The sequence below is a fragment of the Dromaius novaehollandiae genome, chromosome 4 (genome assembly GCF_036370855.1).
Source record: "Dromaius novaehollandiae isolate bDroNov1 chromosome 4, bDroNov1.hap1, whole genome shotgun sequence".
Classification (NCBI taxonomy): domain Eukaryota; kingdom Metazoa; phylum Chordata; class Aves; order Casuariiformes; family Dromaiidae; genus Dromaius; species Dromaius novaehollandiae.
This window is the reverse complement of record NC_088101.1, coordinates 76,019,232-76,038,894: the sequence shown is the minus strand read 5'-3', so window position 1 is coordinate 76,038,894 and position 19,663 is coordinate 76,019,232. Positions and strand designations below refer to the sequence as shown.

At 38.6% G+C, this 19,663-nt stretch overlaps 1 protein-coding gene across 4 annotated transcripts in view; it reads left to right on the top strand.

The window, feature by feature from the left end:
• AFAP1 (actin filament associated protein 1) overlaps positions 1 to 19,663 on the top strand; it is a 117,740-nt gene that overhangs the window by 58,847 nt on the left and 39,230 nt on the right. For all 4 annotated transcript variants that reach the window (XM_064511478.1, XM_064511476.1, XM_064511477.1 and 1 more), the window contains 2 exons: positions 11,068 to 11,176; positions 16,998 to 17,209. In XM_064511478.1, the coding sequence (XP_064367548.1) occupies positions 11,068 to 11,176; positions 16,998 to 17,209 (321 nt within the window). The remainder of the gene's footprint in view (positions 1 to 11,067; positions 11,177 to 16,997; positions 17,210 to 19,663) is intronic.

Sequence of the window (19,663 nt, the reverse complement as noted above, 5' to 3'; positions counted from 1 at the left end):
GAATGCAAAAAATGATCATGTTAATATGCAGTGATACTTGGAGAATTCATCTCATGGTTAACAGTGTCTGAAAATGATTTTTCCTTTAATTCGAGATGCTTGAATGCATGCAATGAATTACAGGGAAATGGTTGATGAGAGGCGAGAAAATTAAAACGCACATGCCTTTGAAGTGTAGACTTCAGGTGCTAGCTTCATAAACTCAAGCCAATTGAATTTGTCATTCTTTCATATTTATGTAGGCTCAGTTTGATAAATTGGTTTGGAAGATGCAAGTTGTTTAAAAAAAAAAAAAACAGACCTACTCTTCCTTTCTCATAGACGAATGTGTAAATTCCCTCAAAGCTGGTGCAGCTGCGTGGAGTGAAATGGTGTGAAGTATGAATGAGGCCCAGCAGGTCAACACTGTTCTGCAGTAGCTATGTTCAGGTTGGATTCTGGAGTAAGAATAATATTTCTCTAAGATACAGTGAGAAGGGCCTTGGACGCTGTTGCAGTTAGCACCAGTCAGCTTGGAGCTCATTCTTGCTGTGACAAGTCTGGCAAAGCGGGATTTGAACGCCGCTCTCCTCCCTGACCTGCCAGTAGCACTGCTGACACTTGCCGCTCGGTCAAGTCACAAAGCTGAGCTGTTTTTTCCATCAGGGTGGAAGTTGATTTTTGCCAGTTTCTCCTCCTTTCCGTTGATGCTGGCGGACAGCGGTGATTTGCGCCTCCCTTTGTGCTTTCAGTGCCCCCTTGAGATCAGCCAGGAACTGTTCCAGGCCTGTCGTGGTCCTGCACTATCCAAGTCCGAGTTACGAGTGACGTTATTTTAAGATGCTAGCACATCGTAATTTGTGAAAAAGATGACAGACTGCTGCTGTCCTGCAAAAGCCCAGGTGGAGTCAGAAGGGAAGGACAAAACCATCAGCTTTCTGACCTTTGAATACTGGCACCAGCTCAAACCCCAGTCTGGCAGTTTAAAAATTTCTCCTGCAGTCACCTTGAACTAATGGTATTTATCATTACTTGTCTTTTAGAAACCTTTCCCTGTCTGAGAGACACCTTTTCTGTTAGACCCTCATTATCATTAGATATGATCAGAGACTGTCATATTTTCTCCCTTATTATGCAAAGCTGGATATCAGTGACTGTGGTTAAGTTTAATGCCCTACCACAGTGATTTTCAATCTACACTTAATCAGTTGACTCCTAAAAACTCTTAGATGGTGATGCAGAGCTCTATAGAAGCTGTACATAATTACATTGCTGAGTAACATAAATATGCTGCCTTTCTTAATCACTTTTCCTAGACCTCACTTTCATAGTCCAGTGGAAGAAATCCACTGGACCCACGAGAGGATACGAAATTCTGCTCTAGGATGTCACATAACAAGCTGAAAGTCAATAATATATGACACCTCTTTTTGTCAGCTATTTAGGACAGAGACCAAGTTTTTGCACTTGTTGAATAGCATCTACTGGTGGTCTCAACCTCCAGTGGAGTAATAGTGTGCTGCTGGAACACGTGAATTTACTGGAAGTAGGAATCAATAACTTTAAATAAACTATGCAGTGTTTTAAAATCTAAGTTTTTAGCACATCAGTTATTGAGCGTGATGGAAATTAAAGTTTCATTTACACTGCTGGTTCTTTTTATGGCACTCAAGGGATTCTGCATTCAAAAATGTTTAGTCTGAACTGATGTTTAAGCTTTTACTTATGTAAAGATGTGTGGGTGGGAAGGAATTCAATACTCCTTAAAGTAGTGCCAGGAGCCAGAATTATGTGTAGGCAGGTGCTGTGCAAGGCTTCCTTTGCAAATCTGTAAATAGACCTGCATATTTCCTCATGCCAGATTTTGTGTCAGTTTTGCTATTCCTCAGCAAATGAGCAAAGATCTTAAAATTCATTTTATTTAGAGACATATTGTTAATATTTTAAATTAAATCTCCAATTATTAAAACCCATTAAATCTCAGAGAGATTTCTTAGACTCAGTGGGGTTTGGACCAGGTCTTAAAATCCAGGGACAAAGGCGGACCTTGCACATCTTTGAATGAAGCAAATCACTAATCACACGATCTCTGTGTCTGCGTGCCTTCCCTTGCCTACATCTGGTCTAGCAGACTCCTCCTATCGTGCTTAGGAAGCGCAGATCCTCACTTGCTTTAAGCCCTGTGCATACAGCTCCTTCAGACGGCCAGCAAAGTAAAAGCTGCAGATGAAGGATGTAAGTGTAAGGGCTACTCCGAGTCCTGCTGCAGAAGCGCAACTCCATTTGCCTGAACGCAGGAATGTATTTGCCAGCATGACTACAAGGCTAGCAGCTAATGAGCCTTTGCCTAGGACGGGAGCAGAGGAGGTCACGGTGGTCTAGCATTTGTGTTTGGAATAGTCATATTGGTTCTCCCCTCTTGAACCTGCTTGCTATGAGGACTTGTGTATTTTAGCCTGTTTTCGCATCTCTCAGTCTGCACCTACTTTTAGGATATTTCCCTGAACTGAAAGGCCAGGCAAGAAGCAACGCTAGAGGGTGGGTCTGGAAGAGTAATAGAGCCAATGCTCTGCGCTGTCTCATGGCTCAGATGCGCCTGAGGAGTACCAGCACAAATTATCCACAGTGTGACAATGACGGAGCGCTTCCCACCTTCAAGCGTTTGGTTGTTTTATTACATCTGACAGTCAGTGATTTCAGAGACATTGCACTGTGCAGTCCAACAAAATGAAATGCAAACAGCACATTTGGCTATTTTGCATGATTTTCACAATAAAACTGGATATATGTTTTGTTTTTCCTGGAATACAGTCTAATAATGATTTAACTACAAGTATCCAGCAATATTTCAGAACCCCTATAGATATAAATCAAAAGAATAGGTCATCTTCCTCCAACCCTTTGCTGCGTACATACACAGTCACTCTGTAGAAGTGTTTCATATAAATGGGTTTCCTATTGTGGAGAAGTGATTTGACAGCCTACTTTTATCTGGCTGCTTGTCAGGTATATTCTCAGATATTTATAAGAAAATGCTGAAAGGAGACAGTGCCCTTGGACAAGAAAAAAATCATTTCTGAAATCAAAGAAATTTTTAAGGTGGTACATTACCAATTACATTAATCATTCTTTGGAGAGAAAAAAAAAAAAGCCAACCTTAAAGGTTCTAAACTGTGCAGTTAGGCTTGGGATATAACAAAAGCAAGGGTGCTGTGTGCCAGGTAGGTACTTAGGAGTTTTTATTTCATCTTGTTTTTTCTGCTAACATTGAAAATCAGTCATTATTCGTTGTTCTTCTTAAAAGATAAACTTAAGGTAGTATTGGCCTTGGAAGGTTTCTCTTGTAGAAGATGTTTAAAACCAACAAAAGTAAATTCAATAAAAATTCATTTGTTTCATTCAGAGCTGGCCAATGGCTTCAATTTGGATGAATCTCAGCATGTTCTTCCATAATGAAGGAAGAACCAAAGGTCCTTTTTGATCACTGAGTCCAATCGCTACTACAGCTGGAAATTATAAAATATTAACCCTTTCAGAAACTTATCAAAATCAATTTACTACCATATTGGTTTCTTTAACCTGCTATTTCAGTTTGAAAGGCTGTTCCACCATCTCAGTGTTCAATGTCAACTGTTGTTCTTATATTTAAGTAATTTTTTCCTCACCTGAGCCTGTGCTGAAATTTCCTTTCAAATTGCAATCATATTTCTCTCAGCCTTCATTTCACTCGATTAAATTAAGACAGGCTCTATCAATTTCCTCTTGAACTATAGTTTTTTCCTATCGAGCTAGTCCACTCTTCATGGCAGTATTTCTCCTAAGCACCTGCTCTAGTTTCATGTTCCAGATTGATCGTGAGTGACCAGAATGGCAGAGAGCCTTTTGGACATGCTTTAGTTGTGGAATTGTGGACAATAAAATGTTTGCAGTCTCTTTTTATGTTGATCATGTCTTGCAGGATGCTGTAGTTGTCCCCGTTTTCCCCAGGTATTTTTTGAGGGGGTGCATTATTGTTTCTTATTTCATATTTGGAAATGGTATCACAGAAAACTTTTAATTAATTTCTTTATCGGTTCATTTATAATACACCTTTATAACAATGCGTACCACCATTTATCAAAGCCTTTTTTCATGTCTGAGCTGCCGGAGAGAACTGTCTTAGACTACCTTTAACTACAGTTTGTGTTTAAACTGGATGAACTTCAGTTTGGGCTTACAGTGGGATTGAACTGCTTTACCAGGTTCTTTCTATGATTATTGTGAAGCTGTTTGCCCTCTTTCCTATCTTTACTAGATGTTGATGATCTTCGACATTCATAGCCAAAAGTTAATGGTTTACTAAAGCCACAAATTTGATAGGCTGTTATCCTACCATCATTCTTACCATGTTCATATTTGTGGTTTCAAGTTTTTTGATATCTTGTTTCCATGCTATACCTGTCCATAAAACACTGTCCCTATGCTGCTAATGAGGAACCAGCCTATTTGTTTTCCTGAGCATGTTGATAAGATGCTGTTTACAAACACATGGGAAAGGAATTAGGCCAGTAAGTACTTGCTACTTCTGAGAGTACCAAAGTTTTCTCTTGTTTTAGTTTGATGCAGTGTTAGGGCCCTTAGAGAATATTGTTACAGTGTAAATGGTGTTGTCCGCACTTTTCTCATCCTACTGCCTTGTCCTGTCCCCACTGTCATGTCATGTACATGAATACATGAACTCCTGGAAAAGGAAAGTGAATTTGTCTGTGCTGGGGAATACAGACACTTCTTTAAGCACAGCTAGAATAGCCACCACTGAGGTGCCCATGCTGCTTAAAATTCAGATTCATCTTTCTCATGTAATATGTATGAAAGACTTTCCCAGCATTAATTAAAGCCCATTTCTCTTTTTGCTGCCCCCAGACCCTTTGCTTAGTATGACTCTATTGTTCTTGTCTGAGTAGTGCTTCCAAATGGCTGTGAAATAATCTTTTATTGTAAAATCTGAATGAGACGGAAATATCGTATTTTTATTTCTGGCTCATCCTTTTTTACTTCTAAATTCTTTCCTCAAATCTCCTGTAACTTCCATGGAGTTTGGAGTTTACTTCCAGTTCTGTCTTCCATAGAGCTTGGGTGTTACTACCTCCAGTTATCTGTTACTTCAGTGGTGCTCAAGGCTTGTCACTTTTATTTTATATATCTGATTCTGAGCTCAGTTGATGTATTGTGCTGGGTTCTTATTATTTTCATTTGGCCCTCTCCACTGCCATTTTCCCTTCCTATTGTTTAGATAAAGGATTATCTAAGCAGAACTCAGAGGAGCTGTAATTGAGGAAATGGCAGTTCTGTTGCTGGTGAGGTCCTTGGGCAAGTGCTCTCCAGGTAGCCTTCAGATCAAAGTGTGGAGTGTAATAAGAATGAACAAATCTGTTCAGATTTTTTGTTTGTCCGAGCCTGCATTTTCTTTTTGGTCATGATACTCTACATACCAAACACTTTTCCATAGATCCTGTTAATTAGGCAGTCACTCCCGGGTCAGCACACACACTCTTTGGCCATGTCAAATGTATCTTCATTCCCTGGAGTGAAGTGTATAAAGTGCATACTGATTTTGTTGTTAGTCTTAGATCTCCTTAGGTCACTGATCAGGATCATTCAAAACAGAAGCTTGGCTTGTGCTCACGTTCATCTTCCCCAGAAGCATGTGCTGTAATTGCATTGATTTACTTGGTGGTGGTTGTGCAGGGCTGTGCCAGCAGTCTGTTGTGCAACTGTGTTGTCCAACTTGCAGCCACAGATAGGGACGGACAGGATTATTCTGTTCTAAAAAGTTCAGTTGATGTCTCTCAAATAGTGCTAAGCAAAAGGACTGGAGTAGTTTGGGTTGGAAGAATCCTGTATCCGACCATTCTTCTATCTGCCTGTGTCAGTCTCTCTTCCGTATCTGCTAAAACCAGACCCCCAAGTGCCAGTGGCTAATAGTTTTGCAGCCCTACTCAACCTTTCTCTCACATGTTGGAGATACTTGTGAGAGCCTCTCACCATTCCTGTGAGCAGTGCTCATTTGTTACCTGGCTGGCTGGTTCCCTGTCTTTAGTTGGATGTGTTCAGAACCTGAAAAGAGGATTTGCTAGACTTCTTTCACATTATCAGGCTCCCAGTTTCTTAGAGTCCAGCTGACAATCTGAGAAGTTAATAATGGTCAAATGAAGAACTCTTTTCAGCTTCTGCTTGTCAACACTCAGGCTAATTTTTCACTCCTGCATGGCTCAGTATGCCAGAGATTACTCTTAACAACCCATACAGGCAGCACTTTCGTCCTTGAATAAATCCATGTAGTAAGTCCTCAACTGTTGGCAGTAAACAGAGATTTCTTTTTAGCATCTTAGTGCTGTTGAGTTTACCTATTGCTTTCATATCGACTTTAAGTGTGTGGTGAGTATTGATGCCCAATTTCCAGCCTTTACAGTGGCACAACAAAGCTGAGTTGAATTGTGCAGTCAGTAATAGCCATTTTTTTCTGAACTAAAGGGAGGGAGATTATAAATGCGAGAGCAGTCTTTGGGCCCTGGGGCCAAGGATATGGCAGGGTTGTCCTGAGGTCAGCTCTGCTCCCAAGCAAATGGCATGTATAGGTGACAAGGGTTCTTCTTGAAAGCCCACAGTTGCCCACAGGCCTCTAAGTAGCTTTATTATACACCACAAGCACTTGACCACTTTTCCAGTGTCATGTGGCTGCTTTTGAGTGTTGTGGGCTTACATGGCAGCTGGCTCCGCAGTCCGGCTAGGATAGCATTGGTGGTTGATCTAATGACACCCTTGCGAGAATAGCACTTGAATTGCTGGCAGCCTTCAGCGGTGGCACGTGTGTATTGACAGACTTTACCTCTCTTAAAAAGTCCCACGTTTTCACTGGAAATCTCCACATCCTGCATGACTGCATGAACTGAGATGTTTCTTTTTGTTTCCTACGAGGAGTAACACTTCATTGTGATGTAAGGCAATTTTATATCCCCAGGATATAAAATCCTATAGGATGACCTTTATTTTCCTCTCTGCTTTTCATATTGCTTTCCACACTATATACTATCACATCCTCTGCACATATGAGCGAGACCAACCCTGAAAGACAAGGTAGTTGCTGCCTATCCTGGTAGGTACCGTTTGAGGGAAGGGTGAAGTAAAGGGTTTTCTCTCCTAGGATGCAGAGAGGAGGAGTTTATTTCTGCTCTGTGGAACACAGAGGGGCTGGTGGAGAGAAAGAGCATAATGTGCCCCTGAAGTAATATCTTCACTGAGTCTGGTTTTCAGTGTCCAGTGGAAACAGGAGTTTTAATTTATAGATAAATATTGTTTATTATTTGAAAGTATTTGTTTCTCTCAACAGTCCCTCCTGTAAATTGGAACTGGGCATCCCGTGAACAATCCAGTCTCTAGTGTCTGCCAAGGTCTCAGTTCTGCAGGGTAATTAGCACCTCTCTGCTTCTTGGGTTCAAATAAAGCCTCTCTCATTTTGTTTTAGACCCAGCACCTGTCAAACACCTTTATCAGTTGTCTCAGTGTTATTGATATTATTCAGGGCAACAGTATGTCACTCATCTTTGTCCTTTTTCCTCCAGTGGGATAAGATAGTGATAACTTTTTGTCTAGCTTGGTTCTTATTCCTGTGATTGAGCAAGGTTACTTGTCTCGAAAGGCAGTATTCCCTAGTTTTCTTCCTTGTGGCCTGTTCTGAAAAAATAAAAGTAGAAATTTGTGTTAATGCTTCCTTTGCAGGTTGCTGTGTCTTTCCCCATGATACCACTCAAACTATACATGTTCCAGGTTTTTTAAGATTTAATCCCTTCATATAGTATATAAATAGTTTTGTGCTTTTTAGCCTTTTTTATTTTCAGATAAACTAATGAGGAGTTACTGAATCAAGATTTATTTCAGTTCATACTTCATAACTTTATCAAAATTCTTCTGTTGAAAAATTGCCAAGTTGAAAGCATTAAACTATAAAACTAGCAATAGTAAAGAAATTCAAACACTGTAGATATTAATAATTAATATCAGCATGCTCACATGTACATTTTAGATTTCTTGATGCTCAGAGGATTACATATCCCATAGCTCCTGAAAGATGGAGTCGTTTATGGTACAGATTTGACCGAGGCATTTTTATTTTGTATTTAATCAGTTGGATGTTTCTATTTCTACTAATAATCTTTCTTTTTTTAAAGAAAAGCTATTTTATAATTGTTTTCACTTTGTTATGGCAAGCGCTGGAGAACACATTTGGAAAGCGAGGGCCGGTGAATGCAGCAATGGTTTCCATCTGTGTTGACGTTGGCCGCGCGGCTCTACCCGCCCCAGCTGTATGCAGTCACCGCTGCTCCGGCAGGGTCGAATTCAGACAAGCACCATTTGTGTTTCATTTCCTTTTTTCTTTCTTTCGGAATAACATTTTGTCTAAAAACAAGCATTTTTTTCCCCCCTGGATCTTTATTGGAACCCCTTATTTGTTTCTGGATAAAAGATAGCTTCGAAACCTTGTTACCGTGTCAAGTCGAAATGGGAATGACTCTCAGGACAGATATTTCCTGGGTGAATTAGGTTTAATAACGATAGGAATTTCATATATCTTATGTGCACCTGACGGGGAAAGTAGTTGGAGGCTGGACCGCAACATTAATATATCTGCCTTATGAAAGGGATGGTGGGAATCTGCACTGCCATGGGAGCAAAGCCGGGAGCAGACACTGACCCTGTCCCGCTTGAGCGGCTCTGCCCACCTGAGCGAAAGGAGACAACGCAAACCCCGCTGAGGCATTTCTCCCCATTTTATCTGGTGGTTCAGGGCACACAGAGCTACCACTTGAGCACAGGCTTGTAGAGCAAGATTCACAAGGTGCTGACAGTTTTCCAATATTAACGAACAGGTAATATTTTTTAGTGTCCCTTATGCGCAGCAGCAGATAAACTCAAAAGTTTCATTTATTTTGTGATGACACACGGGTTAGCAATTTGCCTTTTTTTCAGCAAAATCTCAGAGAAGCTGTGCTAAAAGCTTTATTTTTTCATTATTTTGCTTCTTTGACAGATAATTTCTGTAGCAAAACTGCTCTGTGAGGAAAACTCGTTCAGTTTGCATTGGAGATAACAGTAATTGCTATCTCTTATCTGTAATTGAATGTGACTAATATTAAGTTGGCTACAGCATTTGATGTAGAAGTGATGTTAGTGTAAATCTCAATATGACCAAATCTTTTGTGTTTGGTCCCAAATCAGTCCATTGTTCGTGAGGAAGTTGCTGTTTTTACTAGGAGGTCTCTTAGGGCTGGAGGGCTGTTTTTTTCGCTAGCCACTTGCCTTTCTGCACGTATCTATAATACTCAATATACAAACACTTTCAAGGTGGGAAAACCTACTTTATGTAAAGGTAACTTCAGAGCACACTAAGGGTGGGGGCTCCTTTCGCTGAGTTGTTAGGAACTGGGAGTTCAGTGTAGGTTTACAGCCAGTAATGAGATTTGGGGATGTCTAGCTCTGGAGTATGCAAAGACGAATCCAGGCCTAAAAGTGCCCATGGACGTTGCTGCAAACCACCTAATGCCCTCTGACGTCACACGCTGTTAAAAAGAGGCTTGCTTAGGAAACTAGTCACTGCGGCTTCGTCTGTATTCTGTGGAAAAAGGCTTTATGCCTCTACTAGGCTGCTGAGCCCGCCTGGGATCTGAATGGTGCTCCAGAAGTGCCCATGTCTGACCAAGAGCAAAGCGTGCCCCAACTAGTGTCTTCCTTAGGTGCCTCTTCTGTTCATTCTCTGAATTTAGACTGGATGAGTCCAACGGAGACAAACGCTCAGAGAAAGATGTGTTGAAAACTGTTGCTGCAGAAATGAGACTCTGCTTGCAAGTTGTATTTTTGTTGTCATACAATAAACCACTGGTGTTGAAAAATGGCTTAAGTATTTCCTTCAATATGAAAATATGGAATGAAAACCTGGTGGCAAATATGAATGAGTTCTGTAAAATACAGTTGTTTTGGTACTTGTTGAGGAAACAGAACAGTAAAGTCATATGGTGAAAGTCACACAGTACTAAATTTACTTTGTTACTATATCAACATACCAGCAGTCAGTCAGTTTTAAATTTAAAACAGGTTTATATTTAGAAAAGAAGCATTTTAAAATTTGACCTGGTATTTGAAATATTTATTTTATCATATAATAGTTTCATGATGTTCTGAACTATTTGTTAGTCATAGCTCAGATTTCACTATGTAAAGTTAGCTTTTTAAAAAGTTATGTTGATATTAAGAATTGATCTGCTATTGAAAAGCAAAATGCATCACAAAAATATGGGCTATGTTATCTATCCTTAATCTCTGCCAACTCAGGCCATTTGATTTTTGTTAAGGGAGTTCATATTTGTTTACTACTGTAACAGAAATTATTTTATGTGTAAATACTAATAAATGGGCCTCAATACTGTAAAATGGTCTATACATGGAAATCTCTTTCCTACATAGAACCTTTAAGTTTCTAGTTCTTAAATAGAGAACTTTATCTTTGCAGCATTTTTACCGCTTAATGCTGTTGTAGAAAGGACTTCTTTTAATGTAATTGCTGTCTTGATTTTGCCATCGTTAGCAGTGGCAAGTATGATTCGCCTGTTCATATATCCCCAAAGGACTCAGTTGGAGTACGCACGGTACAGTTCTGCTTCATTATCATCAGTAGAAGGAAGAGGCTTGACGATAATGGTGCATTTCAAGATGCATCATTACGATATGAAGCATAATTAAATCACTTCATTGCTTTGTAAATCTCAACATCTACTTGGTGTTGTTTATTATAGCAGCAGGTGAGGTTTAGACTTGTTTCCCTTCTAAAAGCTGCTGTCCTGCAGAATATTTCTTATTTAAGGGACCAGTTCACCCCTCAAGAGCCTTACCTTTAGATATAGTTAATGTAAGAAATAGTCACCAGAGAAGCCATTACGGTTATAAGGCTGGTAATATCAGCACTGATCATGAGCAGATGTTGTGAGCATGTTTGCTTTAGCACCTTGTTGGTCTTTAATCACCTTTTTTTTTTATTATTTTATTTTCTTCATTTAGCCACCAGATAGTGGGCCTCCACCATTACCAACATCATCCCTTCCAGAAGGCTATTATGAAGAGGCAGTGCCGCTTAGTCCTGGAAAGGCTCCTGAGTATATCACTTCCAGTGAGTAGTATATGTCCGGGTCCATTTCTGAACTACTGCTAATTCCAGTGTCCTTCAGTACGCTTAGCATTCGAAGGCTACATCTCTATTAGTGCTTTGGTGATGTGTAATAAGTGTGATTTTGACCATTTTTGGCCATTTGCAATTGTCCTCACTGGCCATACATTGGTTTGGTTTGCAGAGGTGTTTCAGTGTGCACAAACCAGGTTCCTTCTCAAGGAAACTGAACCTGGAGCTCCACCTCAGGGTGCACATCAAACCCGCTGCAGCCCCCGCTGGGGACAGAGTGTCCAAATCAGCGACTGGGCCTCTAGACAGCTTTGAACTGTGAATGCAGTGGGCGATATTCAAACCAGGGCTGCAGAGTTAAGTATAGTCCAACATAAACCCCTTCAAACTGCATTCAGTATAAATGTAGAGGCCTCAAAATTTGGTGCCAATCTGCAGATCTACTGATAACTTCCTGTTGCACTGAATTAATTGTTAAAGTAGACAGATAGATAAAAATATAAAGAAAAAAGACTGCACATTTTCTAAAGCAAAGAATAAAAAAGGTGTAATTTGCAGCATTTCTGATGACATATTATAGACAAAGATTGATCATTCGTACTGAATCCCCCAAACTGTGTTTGATGCACATGACAGTATTATTTTGACTACTCATTTAGTGCAAAAAGCAGGGGCTACCTACTAACCGAGCACCAGAACTTAATTGCTGCAACATGCAAATGCTCTTTATTGCATCCAGCTACTTCGCCAGAGACTGACTGTACTTAGGTAGCGATAGGATGAGAGCACACTGATGGAACGATGAGGTGACTGCTGTGAGCGTTTACATGGGGTCAGTGAATAGGACATTATGTACTAAAAAATTGCAAACATTTTCCTGTTTGCTACTCTTTTTTATTGGCTGAGGTAATTTATTGCTTGTGTATGTCTCATTTATCACTGATAGTTATTTTTTGTGACCCAAAGATGAAAGGGGTATCTGCCTGCTTTTTATAGACACTTTTATTATTTGAACCAGAATGAAAGAATAAAATAAAATCTCTGTTCTTAAAACACATGCATAAAAGACACTTTAGAACATTACATTTTAAATTTGTACATTGTATGGCAGGGAAACCTGTTTATCATTGTGCATTAGCTCTAAAAATAAAAAACAGATTGGGGTATCAGGCAGCTCTTAATTTACCTAGCAGATTCAAGGTAAGAAAGTTTCATATAAGGTAAAATAAATGAAGGAACATGTAGTTTTGCAAAGCAGCAGAATCATTCGTGTCTTCATTTCCTCCCTTGAAATGCTGCAGGGTGGTCCTGCTACACCCTGTAATCTGGTGAACTGCTGATTTGTGTTTGGTCATTAAACAAGAGCCATGCTCAGGCAGGAAAATATTAATAGTACTGCTAAAGGATTGCCTAGGAAAAAAATACGTAACAAAATATGAAACTGATCTTTTATTTTACTTAGGCATCCAAAACCACAAAAACATTTAGAATATCAGATTTAAAAGTTCATTAATAATTCCATAATTTAAATATATACACCCATAAATACATAACTTTTTAGTGTAACTCATAATCTGTCTTGCCATGATTTTGCTATATTTTATATCCTGTACTCTTTTTCTACATATTAAAATAAATACTAAAATTACTTCATATTAAAATAAAAACTCTTCATCTGTGATAAAGTTGCTTTAAAATTCAATATACTTTTCATAATATATCTCCACACAAACAAAACTTTCACTAAATCCATCGTGTCGTTCTGTGGGGTTATGAATAATATGAATATAAGCAATTAAAATAAACCATCAAAGCACTGTATTAACTAAAGATGGAACCTATGGTTTTTCAGACTAATTGAGATTGACAAGGTCATAACAAAGAAGTGCTTAAAGTGTGGGACCCATGATAGTAAACTAAATAACTCTTGAGATAGGTATAATTTTCTTGAGTAAATATTCCTACAGAATTATCAGAAGAAGCTCGAATAACCGAAAAATGCAGAAGACAGAAAAGATGTAGATACATACAGCAGCGTTGCAACATTTATCAATGCACCCTGAGTCACTGAGACATAAGTAGACCTAATAAAACCTCTTTCTTTTGGAGAGACAGTGTAAGAATCTTTCATTTTCTCCCTCCAAATCTTGATCACCGTGAATGCTCTGTTATCCCTCTCTCCCCTCCCGTCCACAAGACCCAAAGACTGTGTTGATTTGAAAGTATGCACATGCCGTTTTCACATATTGCCTCTGATTTCGTGTTCAGCCTATTTCATTACCCATTGTGATGAGACAGTAGTAGATGACAGGATTTAGTCACTAGTAGCCTTTATGCAACTTACCTTTTCACTGTTTAGCCTTCCTCGACTGAACGTTTTCTAATAGGCAGCTTACTGCTTTCCAGTGGGAAAGTAATACTGCTCCAAAACGCTTGGAAATTATACATCCATGCTGAATTTCTTGGGGTGTCTTTCTCAACGTCTGATAAACATCAGTTATGTATGTATAGTAGAATGCCTGTGGTATTTATATCAAAATACACTAGTCACTTCACAAAGCGAACAGAAACTAGTTTCTATCTCAGATCCTGAAGACCTCAGAGGTTTGTAGGCAGGAGATGGCAATGACTCCCCAGAGATCCCCTTAACACTCTGCTAGGATGGGAGTCCAGAAATGTCAGTCTCAGAAGCACCTGGTGGTTTTCCTTCTTCTGTAAACAGATTTGAACAATCTTGCAACTGCTGTGCCAGCAGAATCCCATTGCTGCTCATACAATTTATCCCCAACGTGAAATCCTGCCCTTGAACTGCTCATGAGCGACATGAGAAGTACTTAAGGTGCAGCTTTTCAGTCTCTACTTCAAAGTCTCAGTGTTCACTTCCTGCAAATAATTTTTGAGAAACTGATAAAACTTGAAATAAAAAAAAAATTGTAAGATTGAATGTTGTGAAAAGAAAGCAATGGTTCAACCCAGTAACCTCGCAGAAAAGAAAGTCAGATTGTTGCATGGAGTTTGAGGTAAGAAGAAAGCAGCTCTGATGTATGGTGGAGATGACTGATAATTGTATTCAAGGTGAAGCCTTTTTTCCTGCAGTATGAGAAAGTTAAAACATGTTCTAAAAAGGAAAGAAAAATGATCTGCTAAAACAGTGAAAACAGATACAGTAGTGCCTTTTACATCTTTTGGACAAATGCAGTTAAAAATGCAGATGAAGAAGGCATATTTGGTAGGCCGTCTTCAGACAGAAAAAAGTGTGTGATTCTGCTATGCACACAACCCTTCTTCAGTGTATGCTCATAATACAGAAAAATGGCTCAGCTCTCGACAGTCTTAATGAAGACTATGTTTGAGGAATGTCCTTTCTGTGCACTCTTGTTTCAAGTTGATCTAATGAAAATGAACACCAGAGACACTTAGACCGAAAAGGTGGTTTCTTAATTTTGGGGGAAAAATTTTACTGGTAATTAAGTGGAAAACTGCTCTCAGAATAGTGTTGCCTTATCTCACTATTTGAGTGGTGATTTCTTATCTGCTTTTCTGCTTCTTACCAGTTCTCCAAAATTTTTAAGTTTCAAAATAATCTTATTGCCAATACTGGAACAAAATCACAAATGATGTGAAAGATTGTACAAAGGGAATGAACATTTAAGTGAACATTGTGACAATGGCTTAGCTGCAACAAAGAGTACTATTAAGTTAGAAGAAGGGCTGAGGAAGATATGTTATGGACACCAAAGTATTGCTTTTTTGAAAGGGGAGAGGGTGGAGTTAAAGATGAAATGCTCTACATGAAAGACCACTAGCTGCCAAAGAGACAGCAACTTTAGGTTATGGCAGCTTTTCTCTTAGCCCGTGTCTTTAAGAGAAGGCCTTCTTGAAGATGCTGATTTAATGACTAGATCTTGCATTTTCATACTTGGTAACTTGGCCACAGTAATCATTCTGCCTCCACTTCAAACTGGCTGGCATGCTATACTGTATATTTGAGACTGGTCGGTGAACTCCCAGTGTTTCTGGATGTATCTGTGTGAAAGTTTCTGGATAGCCTGCCCAAAAGAGGGGGAGCAGAGGGAAGTTGTTGTGTTTTGATTCTGGTTTTGGTGGTTTTTTATTTAGGCTTTATTCCTGCTTCATAGGGGGGAAGTCAGAAGAGACAGATGAAATGGAGAGTTCTACCAGATCTTGCACGTTCTTTTAAACAAACATGGAAAAAAAAAAAAAAAAAAAAAAAAAACCTACCAGAATAACTGTTTCAAAATTTGCCAGGTTAAACATCTGCCCTAAATTTTTCCGTCTTTTTCTTGTTTTTCCTAAAATGCATGAAAAAAATGTTTCTATTTTCCCTTTTTTTTACCACTGATAATCATTTGTCACTTTTGCCGCTAGCCTGCATGGAGCTGCCCCTGAGCCAAACACTCCATGGTTGAACTGATCAGAAGACAGCAATTCAGTTTCATGAAAAAAAAATTAAAGAGCTTGAAATTTTATTTTCTTTTCCCTTTGTAATGAAGATAAAAATTTGTAAAACATGTTTGTAAAAACACGAGCTGGGTCTAGTCTTGGTTCGGGGTTGTTGGGGTTTGGGTGTATTGCATTCTGACTCTGCTTGTGGGGAGGTACTGATTTAGAATGAGCTCTGCAGCCATCCACTCTCTTGTGCTCTTCCCAGTTTCCCCAGATCTCTCTGCCGTATCCCAAACTGTGCCCTAAGTGCCTAAGCTAAAGCAAGAAAGAGATTTTCTTCCTTCTTCTGGCCTAAAAATATATCAAAGTCTCCTTGAAGTGTCCAGCCAAAATTTCAACTTTTGATAATATTTCTATTGAAAATTTTCTATTTTCAATTTCCTGCTGAAAATATTAAAAATATCAACTCTTCTCCATAGGAGTATGTGCTCTCAGGATGTTTTGCATGCACTGAATGACAGGCATGCCTTCAAGTGTTATTATCTGAGGGGCTTTGTATACATGTATACATATGTATGTATGTATCTATATATATATACAAAGAAACGTATATGTATGGGGGAAGAGAGGTTCTGTGATAATGACAAGTTTTGTAATCAAAATCACTGCTACAGAACTGACTGCTTTATTGAAAATGAAAGGCCTGACCAAAGACCATTTAATTAGAAAGGAATCTCGCCATTACATCACCAAACTTGGAACAGGATTAAACTGTTTAGGCTGAGCACATAACAAGAGATTTTTTTTTTTTTTTTTTTTTTGCAGAATGCTTTTAACTCAAGCAGAGTCTGTAGGTCGCGGAAGAGCATCATCTATTCAGCATTAATCACTGCATGTGCTGTATTTTAGAGTTGTATGAAATCTTATGCCCTGTGCTTTACTCCTGTGACCTCTGTCATATTCTGTGTTTGTTTCTTAATACGCTGTACTAATATTTATATTTCTGTGGCTATGTGTATTTGCATTAAGCAACAGGGCAGAATTAAAATGTTTCTTCTGTAAAAGAATCACAAAAGATGAAGGTACCTGCCAAATAATACTTTGAAGATGATAAAGCACTGCCTAAAATTCTGTGTATTTATTCCCAGTTCCCTTGTTTAATTAAAATTCCCAAGGTGTCAGTATGGGTCTTTTATAAAATTTCATAATGGAACAGCTTTCATCCTGTAGCATCTCTTGTTCAACAAAAAATGTTTTGATATTGCTAAGTGGTGAAACAGTCATTTGTTTGCGGCTGACCTTTAAAAGCCTTTACTTAAAATGAACCCTGCTGAGACTGTTAAGTTATTTCAGTGTTTTTCATGGCTAAATGTTTTAATTTGGCACTTTTATGTTTTTCTTAAAGATTATGACTCGGATGCTATGAGCAGCTCTTACGAATCCTATGATGAAGAGGAGGAGGATGGAAAAGGGAAAAAAATGAGACATCAGTGGCCTTCTGAGGAGGCCTCTATGGATCTAGTGAAGGATGCCAAAATCTGTGCCTTCCTCCTTAGAAAGAAACGATTTGGGCAATGGACAAAACTACTGTGTGTTATCAAAGAAAACAAACTACTGGTAATTTTTATTTTTATCTAGCTATATTTTCATTGTACCTTTTAGATGATGTATTTATTTCTACAAGAAACTTTTTTGTAATATTCTGCAAATATCCAAAAAGCAGACAACCACTGAAATGGTAACTGTATCATTTAGCCACTTAGGACTTTGATTTTTATTGCACTTAAATTCAGGCAGTTCCCTGACACACGAAAGAAAGTCTGGCCTATTAACTTCTAACATATTTCATTTGGAAAAAAAATTGCTGAAACTGTAAATCCAATCTTTCATTCCCTGTGGAGGCAAAAATCTCATAGGGAGCTTTGTGTATGAACTGTTGGATCAGACCGTTAGAGAGAAAAGTCCCTTGTTACACTGAGAATTCACTTGGCAGCATATGCCGCTGTAATGTATACACTTTAAACTAAACCTTCACCATCTGTTCGGCAGTAATTACAGATGCAGTATTCACATGATGCACAGCTGCATTATAGAAAGGAAAGAAACAAGTGGATGTATTTGTTCCTTTAGTAAATCTGTTAATTTTTTTTCTGATTGGAGGCGCCAGTAGAAGATTCCATAAGTTAGTAAATTATCTGCTTATAGATGTGGTTTTGTTTTTTGAAAAGAGTCTAATTGACAGAGACATTCATTTCTGTATCATTATAAGCCACCTAAGGCTTAAAGTAATAGATCAGTTGGGGTCTTAGACACTCCCTGTCTTCCAAGCTGATGCTTACAACTGTTGTAACTCATTATGTAACTAATAATTATTGCAATATCCCAAACGTTAAAAGCTGGTTAGCAGGTGATAGACCATTTTCTGCAGAACATCATTATTACACTGATCCAAGATAGCTTATCTGTGTTCACTCTCCAAGTGCATTTATACTTATGGCTTTATAGGAAATAATAGCATATAAAATAGAGATAACTAGATAAGAGGTTTCTGAAAATATAGTTGGAATTCATTTGCTCGTTCTCCATGGTTTCTGAGGATTTTTAGAATGTTGATTCTGATTTGGTTTGTATTATATTGTTGTGATGCCATTATCCTTAGTCCACAGGAACATCACTGTAAATCAGAATCATATCAGATTTCAGGAGCCTGTGATAACAGTGTGAAGTAAAGAAAGAAGGAAGGAAAGAAACAGATTTTCTCGGAAGTCACACAGTATTTCTTCTAGAATTATGTTTGTTCTTCTATATAAAAATGTTATTTTTTCCATTTTCCTTTCCTTTAACCACATGTGTGGCCTTAAGAGCTTTTTTTGTTTTTCCTTATAGGGATTGTTTCTCAGTAATTCAGTAATGGGGATTAAGAAAATAAAAATCACAATAGGAGTCAAACGATGAAGTTATATAAGATTAGTTTATTGTTTGAAGGAGGACTTACAGATGTAACTTATGAGATATGCAAGTAAAACAAATATATGTTCCTAGGGATTAGTAATTGCTTATGTTATAAATACAGCTGTGATCATAGGACCAACATATTTTAATTAGAATTAGATATTAGAAATAGCTCTTAATAGGGAACTGCTTTTCAGATAAAGTTGTTTAATATATAAATACTTGAGTTTTAGTGGTGTGTAATTATAAGTAAAATCTTTCACTTAATGTAAGGGGAATTATGTGCTGCTCTGTAATGGTTCTTAAAGTGAATAATGATGTATTTTTACAGGGTTTGAGAGCTTGAAAACTTAACTTTCTTACTCTTACAAACTTCTTTAAATTTTTGACTAAGCTAGAGGAATTTTGAGTCAACAGGCCTTGGAGAGGGAGGAAAGATGATGAATGATTTACAAAGGCTAGTTGAGAGTGGCTGTATTTGGTCAGCCTAAGTCGGAGTGTTTATAATACACTTTTAACAGCTACTGTGTTTCTGAATGTTGCATCATGAAATGAATACTGCCAGCAGGCACCAAAGAGTTGTGTGCTTCTCACATTTATGCTCAGTCTTCTATGTATGCATCTACTAATCAGTCTTCTTTAATATCAGATACCATTTTAGCCTTCATACTTATTTGTCTGAGCAAACAGCTGGCAGTCCATATGGTTTTAGCCAGGACCCTAAAGAGTAAACCAACACAGAGTTGGGGCTGTGCAGTGACAGATTAAATTGAATTAGCTGGAAAAGTTTCCATCCTGTGACTTTGCCCCTTCTCTGCACTCTGACAAATTTTGTTCCCTCAACAAAAAGAAGAGCTGAGTAAGTCTATGTGTGCTCCTCTGCAGTGTGTAGGCACTGGTGTAGGTTCACCTGGACACACCAGACCGTCACTGCTGGAAATGATCCCCAAGATGCTCGGCCCACAGTCAAGAGGGCAGGGCAAGCTCCTGGGCTTTAGTCTTTAACTGTGCCAGCATATTCTGCTGCCACATGTGAACAGCTATCCTAAACCATTCTCTGCCTACCTGATCAAGATCAAGGCTGAGTCGTATGGATAACACAGAGAAGCTTAATGTCCT